Source organism: Haemaphysalis longicornis, unplaced genomic scaffold (assembly GCF_048455015.1).
Source record: "Haemaphysalis longicornis isolate Haplotype H1 unplaced genomic scaffold, Haemaphysalis longicornis Haplotype H1 scaffold_2, whole genome shotgun sequence".
Classification (NCBI taxonomy): Eukaryota; Metazoa; Arthropoda; class Arachnida; order Ixodida; family Ixodidae; genus Haemaphysalis; species Haemaphysalis longicornis.
Window position 1 is genome coordinate 182385138 of NW_027526295.1, and position 14164 is coordinate 182399301.

The 14164-nt window shown below is 51.2% G+C and overlaps 1 protein-coding gene across 2 annotated transcripts in view; it reads right to left on the reverse strand.

Moving 5' to 3' along the window:
• Window positions 1-9578: 9578 nt before the first annotated feature.
• Window positions 9579-14164, reverse strand: part of LOC144169609 (uncharacterized) — a 28326-nt gene continuing 23740 nt past the window's right edge. For both annotated transcript variants that reach the window (XM_077698858.1, XM_077698857.1), the window contains exon 3: window positions 9579-10165. In XM_077698858.1, the coding sequence (XP_077554984.1) occupies window positions 9808-10165 (358 nt within the window). In that variant the 3' untranslated portion in view covers window positions 9579-9807. The remainder of the gene's footprint in view (window positions 10166-14164) is intronic.

The following is a 14164-nucleotide window of genomic DNA, read 5'->3' on the forward strand; positions in this document are numbered from 1 at the left end:
TTATGATGAACTCTGGCAAAGGACTACTGACACGAAATTTCAAAGCTCACATAACATGCAAGAAGTTTATCCCTCGAAATTTTAAACCGTAACCGTTCAGTAGAACATATTTTAAATCAATTTTAATCCTTGCGCGCACGAGAAAGCTCATCCGTGCCATCGAGTGAGCTGATGTCATCTGCGCTTTGACCCGAACGGGAGACGTCAGGGCTCCCAAAATGTGTCGAGGCGGCCGCGGTGCTGTTGGCGCACGCTTTTCCGCCTTGTGCACGCGTCACAGTTTTTGGGACTGACATCACGTGCGAATGTGGCCAATCAAACCGGCCTGGCACGCACGCGCGCGCCCAGACCGGAATCCGCCTTTTTCCATAGAGATAATATTGATAATATACTGACTCCTTTTTCACTGCGGTGTGGCGCCCTCTTGAGGTAGCGACGGAAAGCAGATCGGAGGTCAAGGTTAGCGCGGTGCGTCGTGATTGTTGCCTTCGGCGTGAGCGCGTTGTTTTTCGACGCTCGAAGAGAAGGTAGCTTTCCGTCTCACCTAGTCGCTTTTTAAGTGCGAATGCACTTTATAAGCGACCCCAAACCATCCACCGCCGGCGGCGGCGGCGTCCGCAGTGCTCCTCTATATTTAAAAAAGAAACAGCATCCGGCGCCAGGTTTCGATCCGAGGACTTTGCGGCCGCAGCGCGACGCTCTACCGACCAAGCCACGGACGCTTTTTTTTTTCTTTATTGCCTGCTTGGCGACAACACAACACGCACTGTTCAGTACACAAATTACTAGCTCCAGCCACCAATCGGCTGAAGGGAGTGGCTTAAAACATCTTAAATTGCGCTAGAACATCCAGAATGGGTAACCACTCAGGCTCTTCCGGCATCACTCGATAAACTTCTCTTATATAAGCAACGCTTTCAATGAAGTACTCTCGCACTGTGCGAGCATCCTCTTCGGCATTTTGAACCGCCATGCGAGTTTTCCACATAGAATGCAGACTAAGTGCCATGAACATATCATAGGGCACGCCTCCATCGTTGTTTACGGGCAAAAAGCGAATGCCATAAGGCGTTAATGGTAAGTCTTTTTTCAGGGTTCGTTGGAGGATGTCCCAGTGAAACACCGCATCCCAAACCAAGCCACGGACGCGACGCTGATATCAGTGTTAGTGACGCGCCTTATATCTTTAACGCATTCAAACTACGTCGTCAGCGGCGTGCGTTGGCGACTCAGCGGCGTTATAGCGGCTTGATAACTGCGTGGTGTACGTGTACACGTGATACTACAAACCCGATGGAAGAGATGGAAGAGAAGGCGGCGAGGCGGTGGGCTGCGGGGGCCGAGCGCAAGCGCCGCAAGCGGGCCGACAACCGTGCATTCGCACTTTCACATTCTCCCCCTCGGGGAAATGCGGGGGAATTTTTTTTAAATCTTGTACTTCCCCTGACGACTGCAACTGCATCAGCATGCAATCGCCAGGGGAACAATTCATTCCGGGAGGCTTTCTTGCCGTTACCAACAACTGGACGGACTTGGCCCGGTTGGCTACCCATAATACCCTAGTTACACGGGCGCAGATAACCACGGTTAAGCGAACCGCGGTTTGGCAAAACCGCAGTTTACTGCGTTACACGGCAGGCGAAACTGCGGTTACCCCGCTAACCATGGTTAACGCAAACTGAGCTCAGTTCAGTCACGCTAACCGCATTTCCCGCGGCCGCAGTGCTCAAAATCGCGCAAGTCAGTTCGGACCACTGATCTCCATTTAGTTGCTGGATGGCGCTTCGCCGCTGTCGCGGCCGGGCGCGCGCACGGCCACCGGAAGTTCGACGGCTCGTCCCGGAAGTCAGGCGCCTGTTACCCTTCTCAACCGCTGATAAGCGTCCCCATTGGCGCATTTTGGCATTTTGTTCTCACTTTATTGCATTTTGGCTATACACATTGCGTTCAGATCGCAACTTATGCTATACCGAAATATGCGACGTTAATATGAAGCAGAATTTAATTGCAAAGGAGAACGAAAATGTCACTTGGGTCTTGGTTTGAGAGACGACGCAGTTCTAACGGGATTTATGTTAGAAATTTATGCTAGAAAGAAAACAACGTGGCCACGGCGTCAGGCTGTAGCCGAGTTCGTGCGCCCGTTCTGTCAAAACAGTTGTCAGTAAAGTGGTCACTGCAGAGCCTGCTGCCTGGGGATGGAGCCCATTTGTCCCTTCCTAATACCCTGGTTACACGGGCACAGTTAACCACGCTTAAGCGAACCGCGGTTAGACAAAACCGCTGTTTTCTGCGTTACACTACAGGCGAAACTGCGGTTACGTCGCTAACCATAACTAGCGCAAACTGAGCTTGGTCACCTAAGTTCGGTCACGCTAACCGCAGTTTCCGCAGCCGCAGTGCTCAAAATCGCACAATTCAGTTCGGACGCAAGTGGCGGCGCATCAGCGGAGGCGAAAAGGGCCCATCTCCCCGCGAGGGGGACTCGAGTAAATGCGTCGCATAGGGGGTGGGTGTATTGCGTTAACGTTTAGTGTTTGGGGAGTTGGTGGTAGTGAATGCGTTGTATCAGCAGCTTCTTGACGTAGTTTGAATGAGTCAAGGATATAAGGCGCGTTCGTAACCTTTCATTCTGTGTCGGTCTTGTGGCGCAGTGGGAAGAGCACCATGTACCTCGCGTTCCGCCCACAGGTAGTGAATGCGTTGTATCAGCAGCTTCTTGACGTAGTTTGAATGAGTCAAGGATATAAGGCGCGTTCGTAGCCTTCCATTCTGTGTCGGCTTTGTGGCGCAGTGGGTAGAGCACCATGTACCTTGCGTTCCGCCCGCAGGGTTGTGGGATCAAAACCAGGCGCCGGTAAGTATTATTTTTTTATATAGTGTAGGGGGAGGGGTGCGGACCTGTTGTTGAGAGCGAGGAGGGTAGCGTGATGCGGGAGAGGAGGAGTGGGGGAGAGGGGCGCACCTGGAACGGCTGTTGCGGACGCCGAGGCACGCCAACGCCGGGTGACATCGTGAGTTAAAGAAATGCTCTGCATTTTAAATATCACGTGTACACCACGCAGTTATCAAGCCGCTATAACGCCGCTGAGTCGCCAACGCACGCCGCTGACGACGTAGTTTGAATGCGTTAAAGATATAAGGCGCTTCACTAACACTGATATCAGCGTCGCATCCGTGGCTTGGTCGGTAGAGCGTCGCGCTGCGGCCGCAAAGTCCTCGGATCGAAACCTGGTGCCGGATGCTGTTTCTTTTTTAAATATAGAGGAGCACTGCGGACGCCGCCGCCGCCGCCGCCGGCGGTGGATGGTTTGGGGTCGCTTATAAAGTGAATCGCACTTTAAAAAATCACCTGGCGTTCGGAAGAGACAAAGGTTCTCAAATAGCGGGCGCCCGAAAGCTGTCCCCAAGACGCGCTTGCGTTCTTTGCATCACTCCCGCAATCAGCGCGAATGCCCGTCAGCAGCGGCTCGTTTCCCGATCCGCCCGATCAACTACGACAAAAGCCGGGCTAAATTTGTAAATTCCGCGCGTCGTCCGCCAAAAATGGATATAGTAGGCAATCTTGAAGCGTTTTCAGCACTCGGAAACAATCGGCGCGCGCGTCGGCCGTGCCTGTAAACACGCCGGCGCGCCTGCCCGCACGGCACTGCTTGCGGCCCGAACCGGCCCAGACTAGAGTCACTAAATAAGCCTTATTTAGTGACACTAGCCCAGACCACGGCAGCAACAGCTTATCGCATCGCCGCTCTTCGAAATCAATCTGATCGCGGAAAAGAACTTCCGCATTGGAGAAAATGGATGTTAGTGCGGTGAAAAATTGTGCTATGGATTGTAATTCGCAGTTGTAGAGATAGCCGCGGTGAAATATCTACCGCGATGCTAAGCTGAAAGTTCCCAACACCGAACAGACCTAAGCAAACCAAGCCGGTTGCGAGCTATTGGGGAAGCCCCTCTTCTCGCCGCGCACGAGTGCGTTGCGTTTGTGTCAGAAGAGAATGCTTATTATGCTTTAACGATATTTCTTTTTGTCTACACTGCTTCTCTTTTGTTTTTTATCGTGAAGTTAAAAGTGTGGTAATTTATTTTTGTTGCGCTCATAATCAAGTGACTGCGGTTACCAAACTTGCAATTTCGCGTGTAACATCCAAAACCGCAGTTGGCGATAACCGCGGTTAAAGTTCAGTAACCACGGTTAAACTTAACTGCGGTTACTTTCGCCGTGTAACTAGGCTATAAGTTTGCCACCCAACGCCGGTATAAATCCGGCTTAGAGCGAGGGAATCTGTGTAACGAGAGCCACAGCTTAAAAGCGACACTGATATGACATTTGCGTTTCGCTGCGTATCACGCACGTCGTGCAGAATATTGTAATACTTCCAAGTAGAACGTCTTCCCAGACGACTTCTCTGGTCTGCTTGTGCAGTTGACGGCGCAACAAGCAGGCATTTTTGGCGGAATGCGTGCGAAAACCAGCCCATGCGTAGCATAGAGTTAATACCTCTCTCTCTCTCTCTCTCTCTCTCTCTCTCTCTCTCTCTCTCTCTCTCTCTCTCTCTCTCTCTCTCTCTCTCTCTCTCTCTCTCTCTCTCTCTCTCTCTCACTGACTATGCGATGGAACGGCCCGACTTCCGGGACGAGCGCTCGAACTTCCGGCGGCCGTGCGCCGGAGAGCTCGAAGCGCCATCCAGCAACTCTAGTGGAGATCAGTGGTTCGGATGCAAGTGACGGCGCATCAGCGGAGGCAAAAAAAAAAAAAAAAATCACCTGGCGTTCGGAGGAGACGAAGGTTCTCAAATAGCGGGCGCCCCAACGCTGGCGTTCTTTGCGTTGCTCTCGCAAGCAGCGCGACTGCCCGTCAGCAGCGGCTCGTTTCCCGATCCACCCGATCAACTACGACAAAAGGCGTGCTAAATTTGCAAATTCCGCACGTCGACCGCCACAAAAATGGATCATGAAGCAATCATGAAAGCACTCGGAAACGATCGGCGCGCACGTCGGCCGTGCCTGTGAACACGCCGGCGCGCCTGCCCGCACGGAACTGAAAGCGGCTCGAACCGGCCCAGACGACGGCAGCAACAGCTTATCGCCGCTCTTCGAAATCAATCTGATCGCGGAAAAGAACTTCCACATGCGAGAAAGTTGATGTCAGTGCGGTGAAAAATTGTGCTATGGATTGTAATTCGCAGTTGCTGAGATAGCGGCGGTCAAATATCCACCGCGATGCTAAGCCTAAAGTTCCCAACACCGAGCAGACCTGAGTAAACCAAGCCGGTTGCGAGCAGTTGTGGAAGCCCCTCTCCTCGCCGCGCGCGAGTGCGATGCGTTTGGGTCTGAAGCGACTGTTTTAACGATATTTCGTTTTGTCTACACTGTTTCTCCTTTGCTTTTTTTCGTCAACTTAAAAGTGGGGTCATTTATTTTTGTTACGCTCACAACCAAGTGACCGCGGTCGCCACAATCGGAATTTCGTGTGTAACAGACAAAACCGCAGTTTGTGTTAACCGCGGTTGAAGTTTCGTAACCACGGTTAAAATTAACGAATTACTTCCGCTTCCCATTTTCAGACTGGCGTCTCACAGCCCTAATCCAGGCTTCTCGGCGTTGCCTGTCGCGCGTAGCTGGTGGGAAGCGAAAAAAGCGCTTCTTCTAGTCACCCTTGGCCCGAGAGGTGCACTTGTACCAGCACACGAAAGCGGCATTGCATTCAAACGACACAAAAGTGGCTAGATATTTGCAGTTCACGTTGCCGACGATGCATGGGCCTCAGCCGAGTATCGGTGGACGCTGCAGACGGATGTTGCAGTGGCCCTCCAAACAGTTTCTCGCGTTCACCGCTAGGGCTTCGCACATGCGCAGTGGCGTCTTGAAGAAGGCGGATTGGTTAAGCTTGCCCGAGTGCCCAGCGTCGGCCACACGATCTATGCTGATGACATTACGCTATGGGTCGCCGGAGGAAGCGACGGCCACATTGAAACCACGCTACAAGCGGCAGTAACAGCAATCGAGTCACAACTACAAGATACGGGCCTCGTATGCTCCCCATCCAAATCGGAGCTGCTCGTTATACCTCCAAGACGTGCCCGCGCAAAGGCTTCGGCACCGGCTAACATCACCATACGCACGACGAACGGCAGCACGATCCCCCACGTCAAGACTCTGCGAGTCCGGGGCCTGCTCCTCGACAGTCAACGAAGCAACTGCGCCACGGTCACCAAGATCACTACTAAGGTAGCGGCGGCCATGCGACTCATCAGACGAGTGGCCACCCACAAGGAAGGCATGAAGGAAGACAGTCTCACCAGACTCGTCCAGTCCTTCGCCGTTAGTCACATCGCCTATGTAGCAGCGTTTCACAACTGGACAGCCGCAGAGAACGCTCCAAGCTGGACGCGGCCATTCGGAAAGCCTACAAGGCAGCGCTCGGCTTGCTACAGTGTACAAGCACCGACAAGCTCCTTGAGCTAGGCATCCACAACACTTTGGAAGAGATTATAGAAGCCCAGAGTACAGCAAAACACGAACGCTTGTCCCAAACACGCACCGGACGGTCTATCCTGCGAGCAACCGGCGCGACTCTCCTCGCCACCCACCCAACAGACACCGTTCCACTACCAGAGGCAACAACGAGACGGCTTATATGTATACCGTAAGCCCGATCCCGAAGCAGATGCATCCGGAACACAATAGCGAACGGCGGCTTGCAAGGGCCCGAGCCCTCACGACCCTATACGCCAATGACAACGGAGCCACATACGTCGACGCAGCGGTCTACCCACATCGACCAGGGACCTACGTAGCGGTAGTGGTGGACGCCATCACTGGCGACACTCGCAGTGCGGGCAGCTTCACCGCAGCGGAAGAAATGGCCATCGCCTTGGCCATAACAGACCCCAAGTGTACTATACAGTGATCAGTGATTCGCGAACCGCAGTGCTCCGTTACGCCACAAACAAAGTGTGTGCTAGTGCAGTGAAAGTGATCAGTACCGCGAAATCTACAGACACCCCAGTAACTCTCCGATGGTTCCCCGCACACATGGGGTCCCTACATCTCGGAACGGGTCTCGCCAACCGCAACGAGACGGCCGATGCCGCTGCGCGCGCTCACACACCGCGCGGCGACCAACGCCTCGGCCACGTCTCCAGAACGGTACGAGCCTCCCAAGTGCACCCCCCTCACGAGCTACGGGGACATTCTGCTGTGGTATAGAACTAATCGAAGACGGCGACCCCCGCCTCATCCGAAACTCTCACGCGCGGAAGCGGTGACATATCGACAGTTACATACAGGGCCCCTTCTAACCCCGGTGCTAGGTGTACATGTGTGCCCCGAAGTATACGAGACAGATGTGTGCCCATTGTGCACGAGTGCCAAAGCAACTACAACCCACATCCTGTGGAACTGTGAACTGAACTCGCGGGAGGCTGCCACACAAACGCAGCTTCCCCCAAACATTACGAACGCGATGACCTCGTCCGTACTACAGCACCGAACACCTGGCCGTCCAGCAAGTGCAGGCGGCCCTCGAACGCCAGCTGCCTAGGATCGCACCGACGGGTACGGGACGCCTCCCGGAACTCGGGGCGTGCGGTCTGGCAGCGGCAGAAAGAGCACGCCGACACGACGTCGTGGCCGCGTCTTAGAGGCTCGCGCCTAAGGGCTCGCTCCTAATTGCAGGCTCTCAATAAATGTTCTCTCTCTCTCTCTCTCTCTCTCTCTCTCTCTCTCTCTCTCTCTCTCTCTCTCTCTCTCTCTCGGGTGTGACGAGAACAGCGATGTCAAATGTGCCTTCCCATCATGGCATCTGCCTTGGCATTTGCTTCACCGAAACTGACAAGAGCAAACAGAGCTGTAAGTAATTATGCTGCGTTCGACAATCTAATGTGTCATTCTATGATTAGTGGGCTCGTATCGTAAGCACCTATTGCTGCGAAAAAAACGTAAAAAATTACTCCCACCTCCCCTCGCGGGAACCCCTGTGTAGATGCGACGCATAGGGGGTTCCGTTGTCTCCGTTAGGTTGATTCTCCCATCGCGTGAAACGTGCCGTGAACCCCCTGCCGCGGCTATGACGCAACACAATCCACTTTAATCCAATCCAATAACCCTCGCGAGAGTGTTCGCTATCGGAGAGGAGAGGGGGTGAGCGGAGGGAGAGCGCAGCTTGCGCGGCGAGGAAAATCTGGGAGGGGTGTGGACGGACAACAACGCCGTATGGAGGGACAAGGCGAGTGAATGAGATGCAGTCGCCACTAAAACTTCGTGTCAGTACTCCTTTGAGACGAATTTTCTGGTTACGACGAACAAGTTTTGCTCTCTTGTAATGTGGACAACGAAAAAAAAAAAACGCCCATTTAATTAAGACAAATTTTCTGGTACAAATTTTGATGGTCCCTTTCAGTTCATCTTGATGGGAGTTTACTGTATGTGTGTAGTTAGTGGGTGTGAATCAGGACAGTAGGGTTTTGAAAGGTGCCTTTCTGTAAAAGGTGCTACATGTGGGCTTTAAAATTATGGGACTATTTCCCTGCCAAAGGACAGATCTGGAAGAGGTAGACAGTGCTGCCCAGTTCACTTCCCGTTGTAGGGACAGAAGCTGTGCCCTGAACTGATCGAGAGGCCTCGGATGTATTCTTGAGCTGCCTAATTTCCTTTGATGCCGGAATGAGCAGGCGTCCAGGTTAGGAGTGTCTGCCGTAGAGGTAGTGTGAACTTGTCAAAATTTTAAGTGCTGGTTATGGGATGCATCCAGTGGCATGCTTGACCAAGGCTTATGTTGATGCGAGCATGTGGTTGTCTTGGGGGTGGTCGTGAGGTACAGTGACTGATGGCGTGGTGTGGCAAGGTAACAGTGTACATACTAATAACGGTGAATTTCTTTTGCCCAATTAGTAAGCACCTGTCTTAAAGGTGTGCAGATTTTTCTCTGCAAACCAAATGTGAGTAATAACTATAAATGAAGATGGATGAAAACATGTCTGCAGGCAGGCTCCACGTTTCGCAGAATTCAGACAAGGTTTCTGGGGGTGCTAAATTCATACTTATGCACAAACTGACATTCAGGTTGCGATACAATTTTATTAAAAACTTTGCAAGTTGCGCGTGCTGAATAATGATAAAAGACATAACAAAGAAATAACATTCTAAAAACCCTCTCTGGCGGCTTGTACACAAAGGGACAACTACACACGAAAACCCTCCAAAGGCACTTCTATGTTGAACACATGGTCATAGGTACAAGGCAGACATGGGTTGGCAAAAATACTGTGCTATTTGTATGTAAAACTAGCATGCAAATCTCGCATGGAGTCAAGTTCTAGCATGCATTGAAAGGTCACACTAAGGGCTAAAAAATCAAGTGTATTGGCAGGACATTCTTTAGTGCTGAATGCATTCTCGCCGAGACCACAATTTCGTTCACTGGCATATACTCGTGCCCACCAAAGTCATCAAACATTGCTTCAAAACATCTTTTGCGTCCAGTCGTTCCGCTGGAGACAGTATAAAACCAAAGGACGGCGACGTGTAGTTGGCAGGCTTCTCGCTGTGGTTTGGACCCAGTAAGTCACTCTTGACGTTGTTCCACATAGGCAGAAGAAAAAAAAAAGTAATCGTCGGCTGGGTACTTTGAGCAGCCTACACCACGAAAGCAACAAGGCTGCCTCAAAGAGCACGCTAACAGCCTGCTGGTGCCTCAGATTACCAACGTAGGCTTCTCAAAACTTTACAATGTAGACTAGTGCACTGCAGAAGGTAGAGGAGGAGGGCAAATACAGAGAGTGCCATGAGGAGGGGAACTGCGAGTCACCGGGGCCGTGGGGATCGCAGCAGCGACTTCTTGCCGCCCTTGTCGTGCTTCTCAAAGTGTGCGCCCAGGGCGAGCAGAGACTCGTAGACCTTGTGGCAGCTGGGGCACTTGTGTCCCGTGCCGCTGTCGTGCATGTGCAGGTGGGCCTGGAGCTCCTCGTCGGTGCGGAAAAGTCGCGTGCACGAGCAGCGGAAGCTGATGCCCGCACGCCTGTGGCGGCTCAGGTGGCGCGAGTAGGCGTCGCCCGCTTCAAAGGCCCGCCCACAGAATGTGCACCGGAACGGGGACCGGCTGTCGTGCAGACTGCCCCGGTGGAGCAGCAGGGCCGATGCGGACGCAAACGTCTCAAAGCACCTGCATGCCGAGGAACACAAGAAACGGTTGGGCGGTTAGAATACGAGGCTTAGCTCACTACCGCCCCCTTCGTGTGTTTAACATTTTCAGTCTAGACTTTTTTCAAGCACAAAAATGTTATCTCTGCGTTCTACTGAATTCTACGGCTTCCCTAAGCCCATAAACGAAAAATAGAGCTCGCAGTGCAAGTAATTACTGATTTATTAATGAGGCCAATAATTGAAGACATCTGGAAATTAAAGTTCAGCAGAGTATTGTTATTTTGTGCCGAAAAATGTTTTTTTTAGCAGAAAAAATATTTTCCCTGTTTTCCTAAATTTTATGACCACATGAGCCTACAAGCAAAAGGGGAGCTCCGCAGTGCAAATATTTACAGATTCAGATTTACAATCTTGGAAATGCAACTTGGACCTCTCGTTCTTTTAGCCTCGACGTCATAATTTCGTGTCCACTGCGGCTTTTTCTTTGTAGCGTACGACTCTGCTAAAACGCTACAATGGTGATGTATATCGTGAAACTCTTTTTTGAAGGGCAATTCCCCCAAAACTACCAGTTTTCTTTTGTTCTCTATGTCCTAGAGTGACTACAGCAATGTGATTTTATTCGGAATCACCGGGACAAAAAGACTTAAATAAGCCATGAAGACAAAATGCAAGTTTGTGTTACTAGAAAGATTTCTTGTTTTATAGTGCCTCCAGTGCTTGTCCGAATGCAAACAATGCTTTATTCACTGAGAAATTAATTAATTTAAGTTAAAATTTAGATTTTCCCCTTAATCGTGCGTTTCTTGTCTGCAATGACATCACAGGGCCTTGTTTACTGTTAGTGAACCTAGAAGGCGCCACCACACCGCGGCAAGCCATTTTGTGCCTTTGGTTTGTTTGTGAACGTATTTGTACCTGGCTTGTTTTGTTCATGGAGGCAATCGTTTCGTGAAACATGGTGCTCGCCCGACAAATACAGTCACGTAAGACATCGTCGCTTGCGTCAATCGGCCAGTGTCGTCTGAAACAACCCCGAAGCCCCGCAGTCCTGTGCAGCTAAACCAGGCATAGTGCGCGCAGTACAAACAGCAGTACGCATCGGTACTTCTATGTTTACGTGTGCTTTCATAACTTACACTGTTTGTCCCACCATTCTTGGGGCTTTAAAAAGAATGTGCCCTAAATTTCAGCGCAAATAGCTCGTTCGGAAAGCTTATAAGCTCTGCCTAATTTGTGTTCGCTTTTGCCGCCCTCCGCCAATTGCAGAGCTGGCTGGTATGACATCATAGGTTCTGTTGCGGGAAATGAGCTAGTGGGTCGCATGGCCATTCCCCTTTTTCCTAATTATGTAGCTTAATTGAGCGAAGTTTACGTTAAAAGTGGTGTCAGTATGATTGTAACGAGGCAATATTTTGAATGAACCAAACTTGTGTTTTCTCTTCATGGCTCTTTTAAACGGTAGTACAGCAGCAGTGGGCATTAGGCTCATTCTGACGCTTGCAGTCAAATTCTGTTTTAATGGTTTTAATGGTGAGGAGGGGGGGGGGGGGAGGAGGGGAGGGTTATGCACCAAAGCTACGTCTGGGCAGCCTTGACTTCAGCATCTGCTTTCACCGTGCGAAGCACTGTCTCAGGTGCCAGACCACGAAACAAAAGCAGAGACTGCCTGCCTAAGCCTGCCTAAGAATACGCGACTTGGGAATATGCGCCTCGCGTATTCCGAAGTTGGGAGAATACGCGACTCGCATATTCTCCTCGCGTGAGGAGATTACGTGACTTGGGAAAGAGGCGGTGGACAGGAGTACAAAGTGGAACTTTCCAAGAGAAAATGAAAACTGGTCCCAGCTGGTTTGTGGTTAAAGGGACCCTGCAGCACTTACCATTGGCTACTCGGAATGTTTCTAGGGTAAAGCCAAAAGCAATCTCTTGCAGCAAAAATTATGAAAATTCGTTCACTATCACCGAAACTACGCACGATGAGAAATCGCGCTAATTGTCTCTTCTTAACTTGACCGCGGACAACGCGACAAAAGGTGCACGTTCTCCCCTGGAACGGAGGGCGGCCCGCAGCGGTCTCTTCGGTGACCTTCATTATATCACAGGCCAGGGAGTTCTCTCCTTTTCTCCGCAACGTGGAGGGGTCTATTCTCGGTCTGGTGCCATAGAAGAGGTTGGTACTAAGCGCCAACGACGGCGGATATTCACAGGAAATGCGAGAAATAAGCCACGAAGTTGACCAGCGACAGCCAATAGGACAACCATGGCCGTAATGACGTCGTTTAGGCCATGCCAGACGTGCGTAATGAGGTAAATTGGGGAGTGCGGTTGGTTTGTTTGAGTCTTTCACGGCGATTTGCGCACTCACCGCTACACGTGCACGGGTAACAGTTGGCTCAGGTATTCCTGGCAGTGTAATCTAAACGTTGCGCAGGTTTACTTGCACTGCTCAAAGAGTGCTGCAGGGTCCCTTTAAATTCTCCAGCTGGGTCCAGCTGGGAATTTATAACCGTAAGCCAGCTGGGACCTAACTTCACTGTGCAACACACCCTTTGGGAAAGCCAGCTTTCCCATATTTTCCCAAAGGCCAAGCTAACACTGATCATTAAAAAGTCAGCTTCACGTCTAAACATGAATGCATTGCGGGGCATAAATTCTTCTCGGGGGAAATACAAGACGTTTTATATGAAAATGTGAAGGCCCTTGGACCCTTTTGTTTTCTATGAATTTTTTTTGGCACGTTAAACCCTCGCGAGGGTTTAACGTGCCAATGCAATGTAGGTGATGAGGCGCGCCGTAGTGGAGGGGTCTGGATTAATTTTGACCACCTGGGGATCTTAAATGTGAGCTGAAATCTCGTACACACGGGCGTTTTTGCTTTTCGCCTCCACCAGAAAAGCGGCCTCTACGGCCAGGAATCGAAGCCGTTACCTCGTGCTCAGCAGCGCAAGGCCTTTTAGCCAGTGAACCACCGCGGCGGCTTTCCATATGCTGAAAATTGGTCTACGCTCTGTCTGTAACCGCAGACGATCTGCTGGATTCTAGTCAGACAGCTTCACTGTAAAAGTTGACGGTTTTGCTGCCACGACCGCAGAATAGAGTACTAAACGGCAGCATGCATTACCTGTTTCAGTGTGTTGTTTAGTGCCACAAATGTTTAAGGCTTAACGTTAGATCGCTCCACAGCTGAGCTTTGCGACGTAGTAAGCGGCTTGCGGGGGCTGGTTGACCCTTGAGGCGCGACGTCAGGTCATCGAATAAGCCTGCGTATCTACCGTGCCTGCGTGCATTAGATGTGCATTTGCTGCCAGTCTCACAATGAGACTGCCTTGGAAGGCAAGATGGAGTGGTTTTTGCACGCCTTGGGCAAAATTCGTTGCCTAAATTCATTGTTAGGCTTATTAGGCTTCAAAACTAACCCATTTGGCTTTAATACTTGTGAACAATTCTATCCGGCCTTTTCTCGTTGAGTTCGCGCTGCGTGCCAGTACAACCTTTTCTTTCCTGTTGCTGCACGTGTTAGTGTACCTCTCGGGCTTTTGGGGTGTTCCAGTGGTGAGGTTTCCGGTTTCACGCCGTAAAGGTCCCGGGTTCGATTCCCGGGACCTCCCTGACCACATTTTTTCTTGAGGCGCGCACTCCCAACACGTAAGCTCCTCGCATCCTCGCCACTTTCCCTCATACTGAAGAGTTTTTTGTTGCGACGGACGGATAACGCTCGGCCTAAACAGCTCCTCTGTTAATCATAATGACATTTATGGTTGTGCACCAACTGCATGCAGCCCTATCGGTAGATGCTGCCCATGCGGACCACAGCATACACTACTTCGGGCGTTATAAACTTTTCGCTCTCCGCACATGCTTGCAGTATCACCACATTGCGTCGTAGCGCTCCCAGCTGACACCGATGTCATTCGCACACTTTTTCCTACATGCGTTTACTGTTTCTCATACCACGTGCCCCGACACCAGTGCGAAGTAAATTACGGCGTTTCGGGAGGGGAGCCTGGCAAAAACG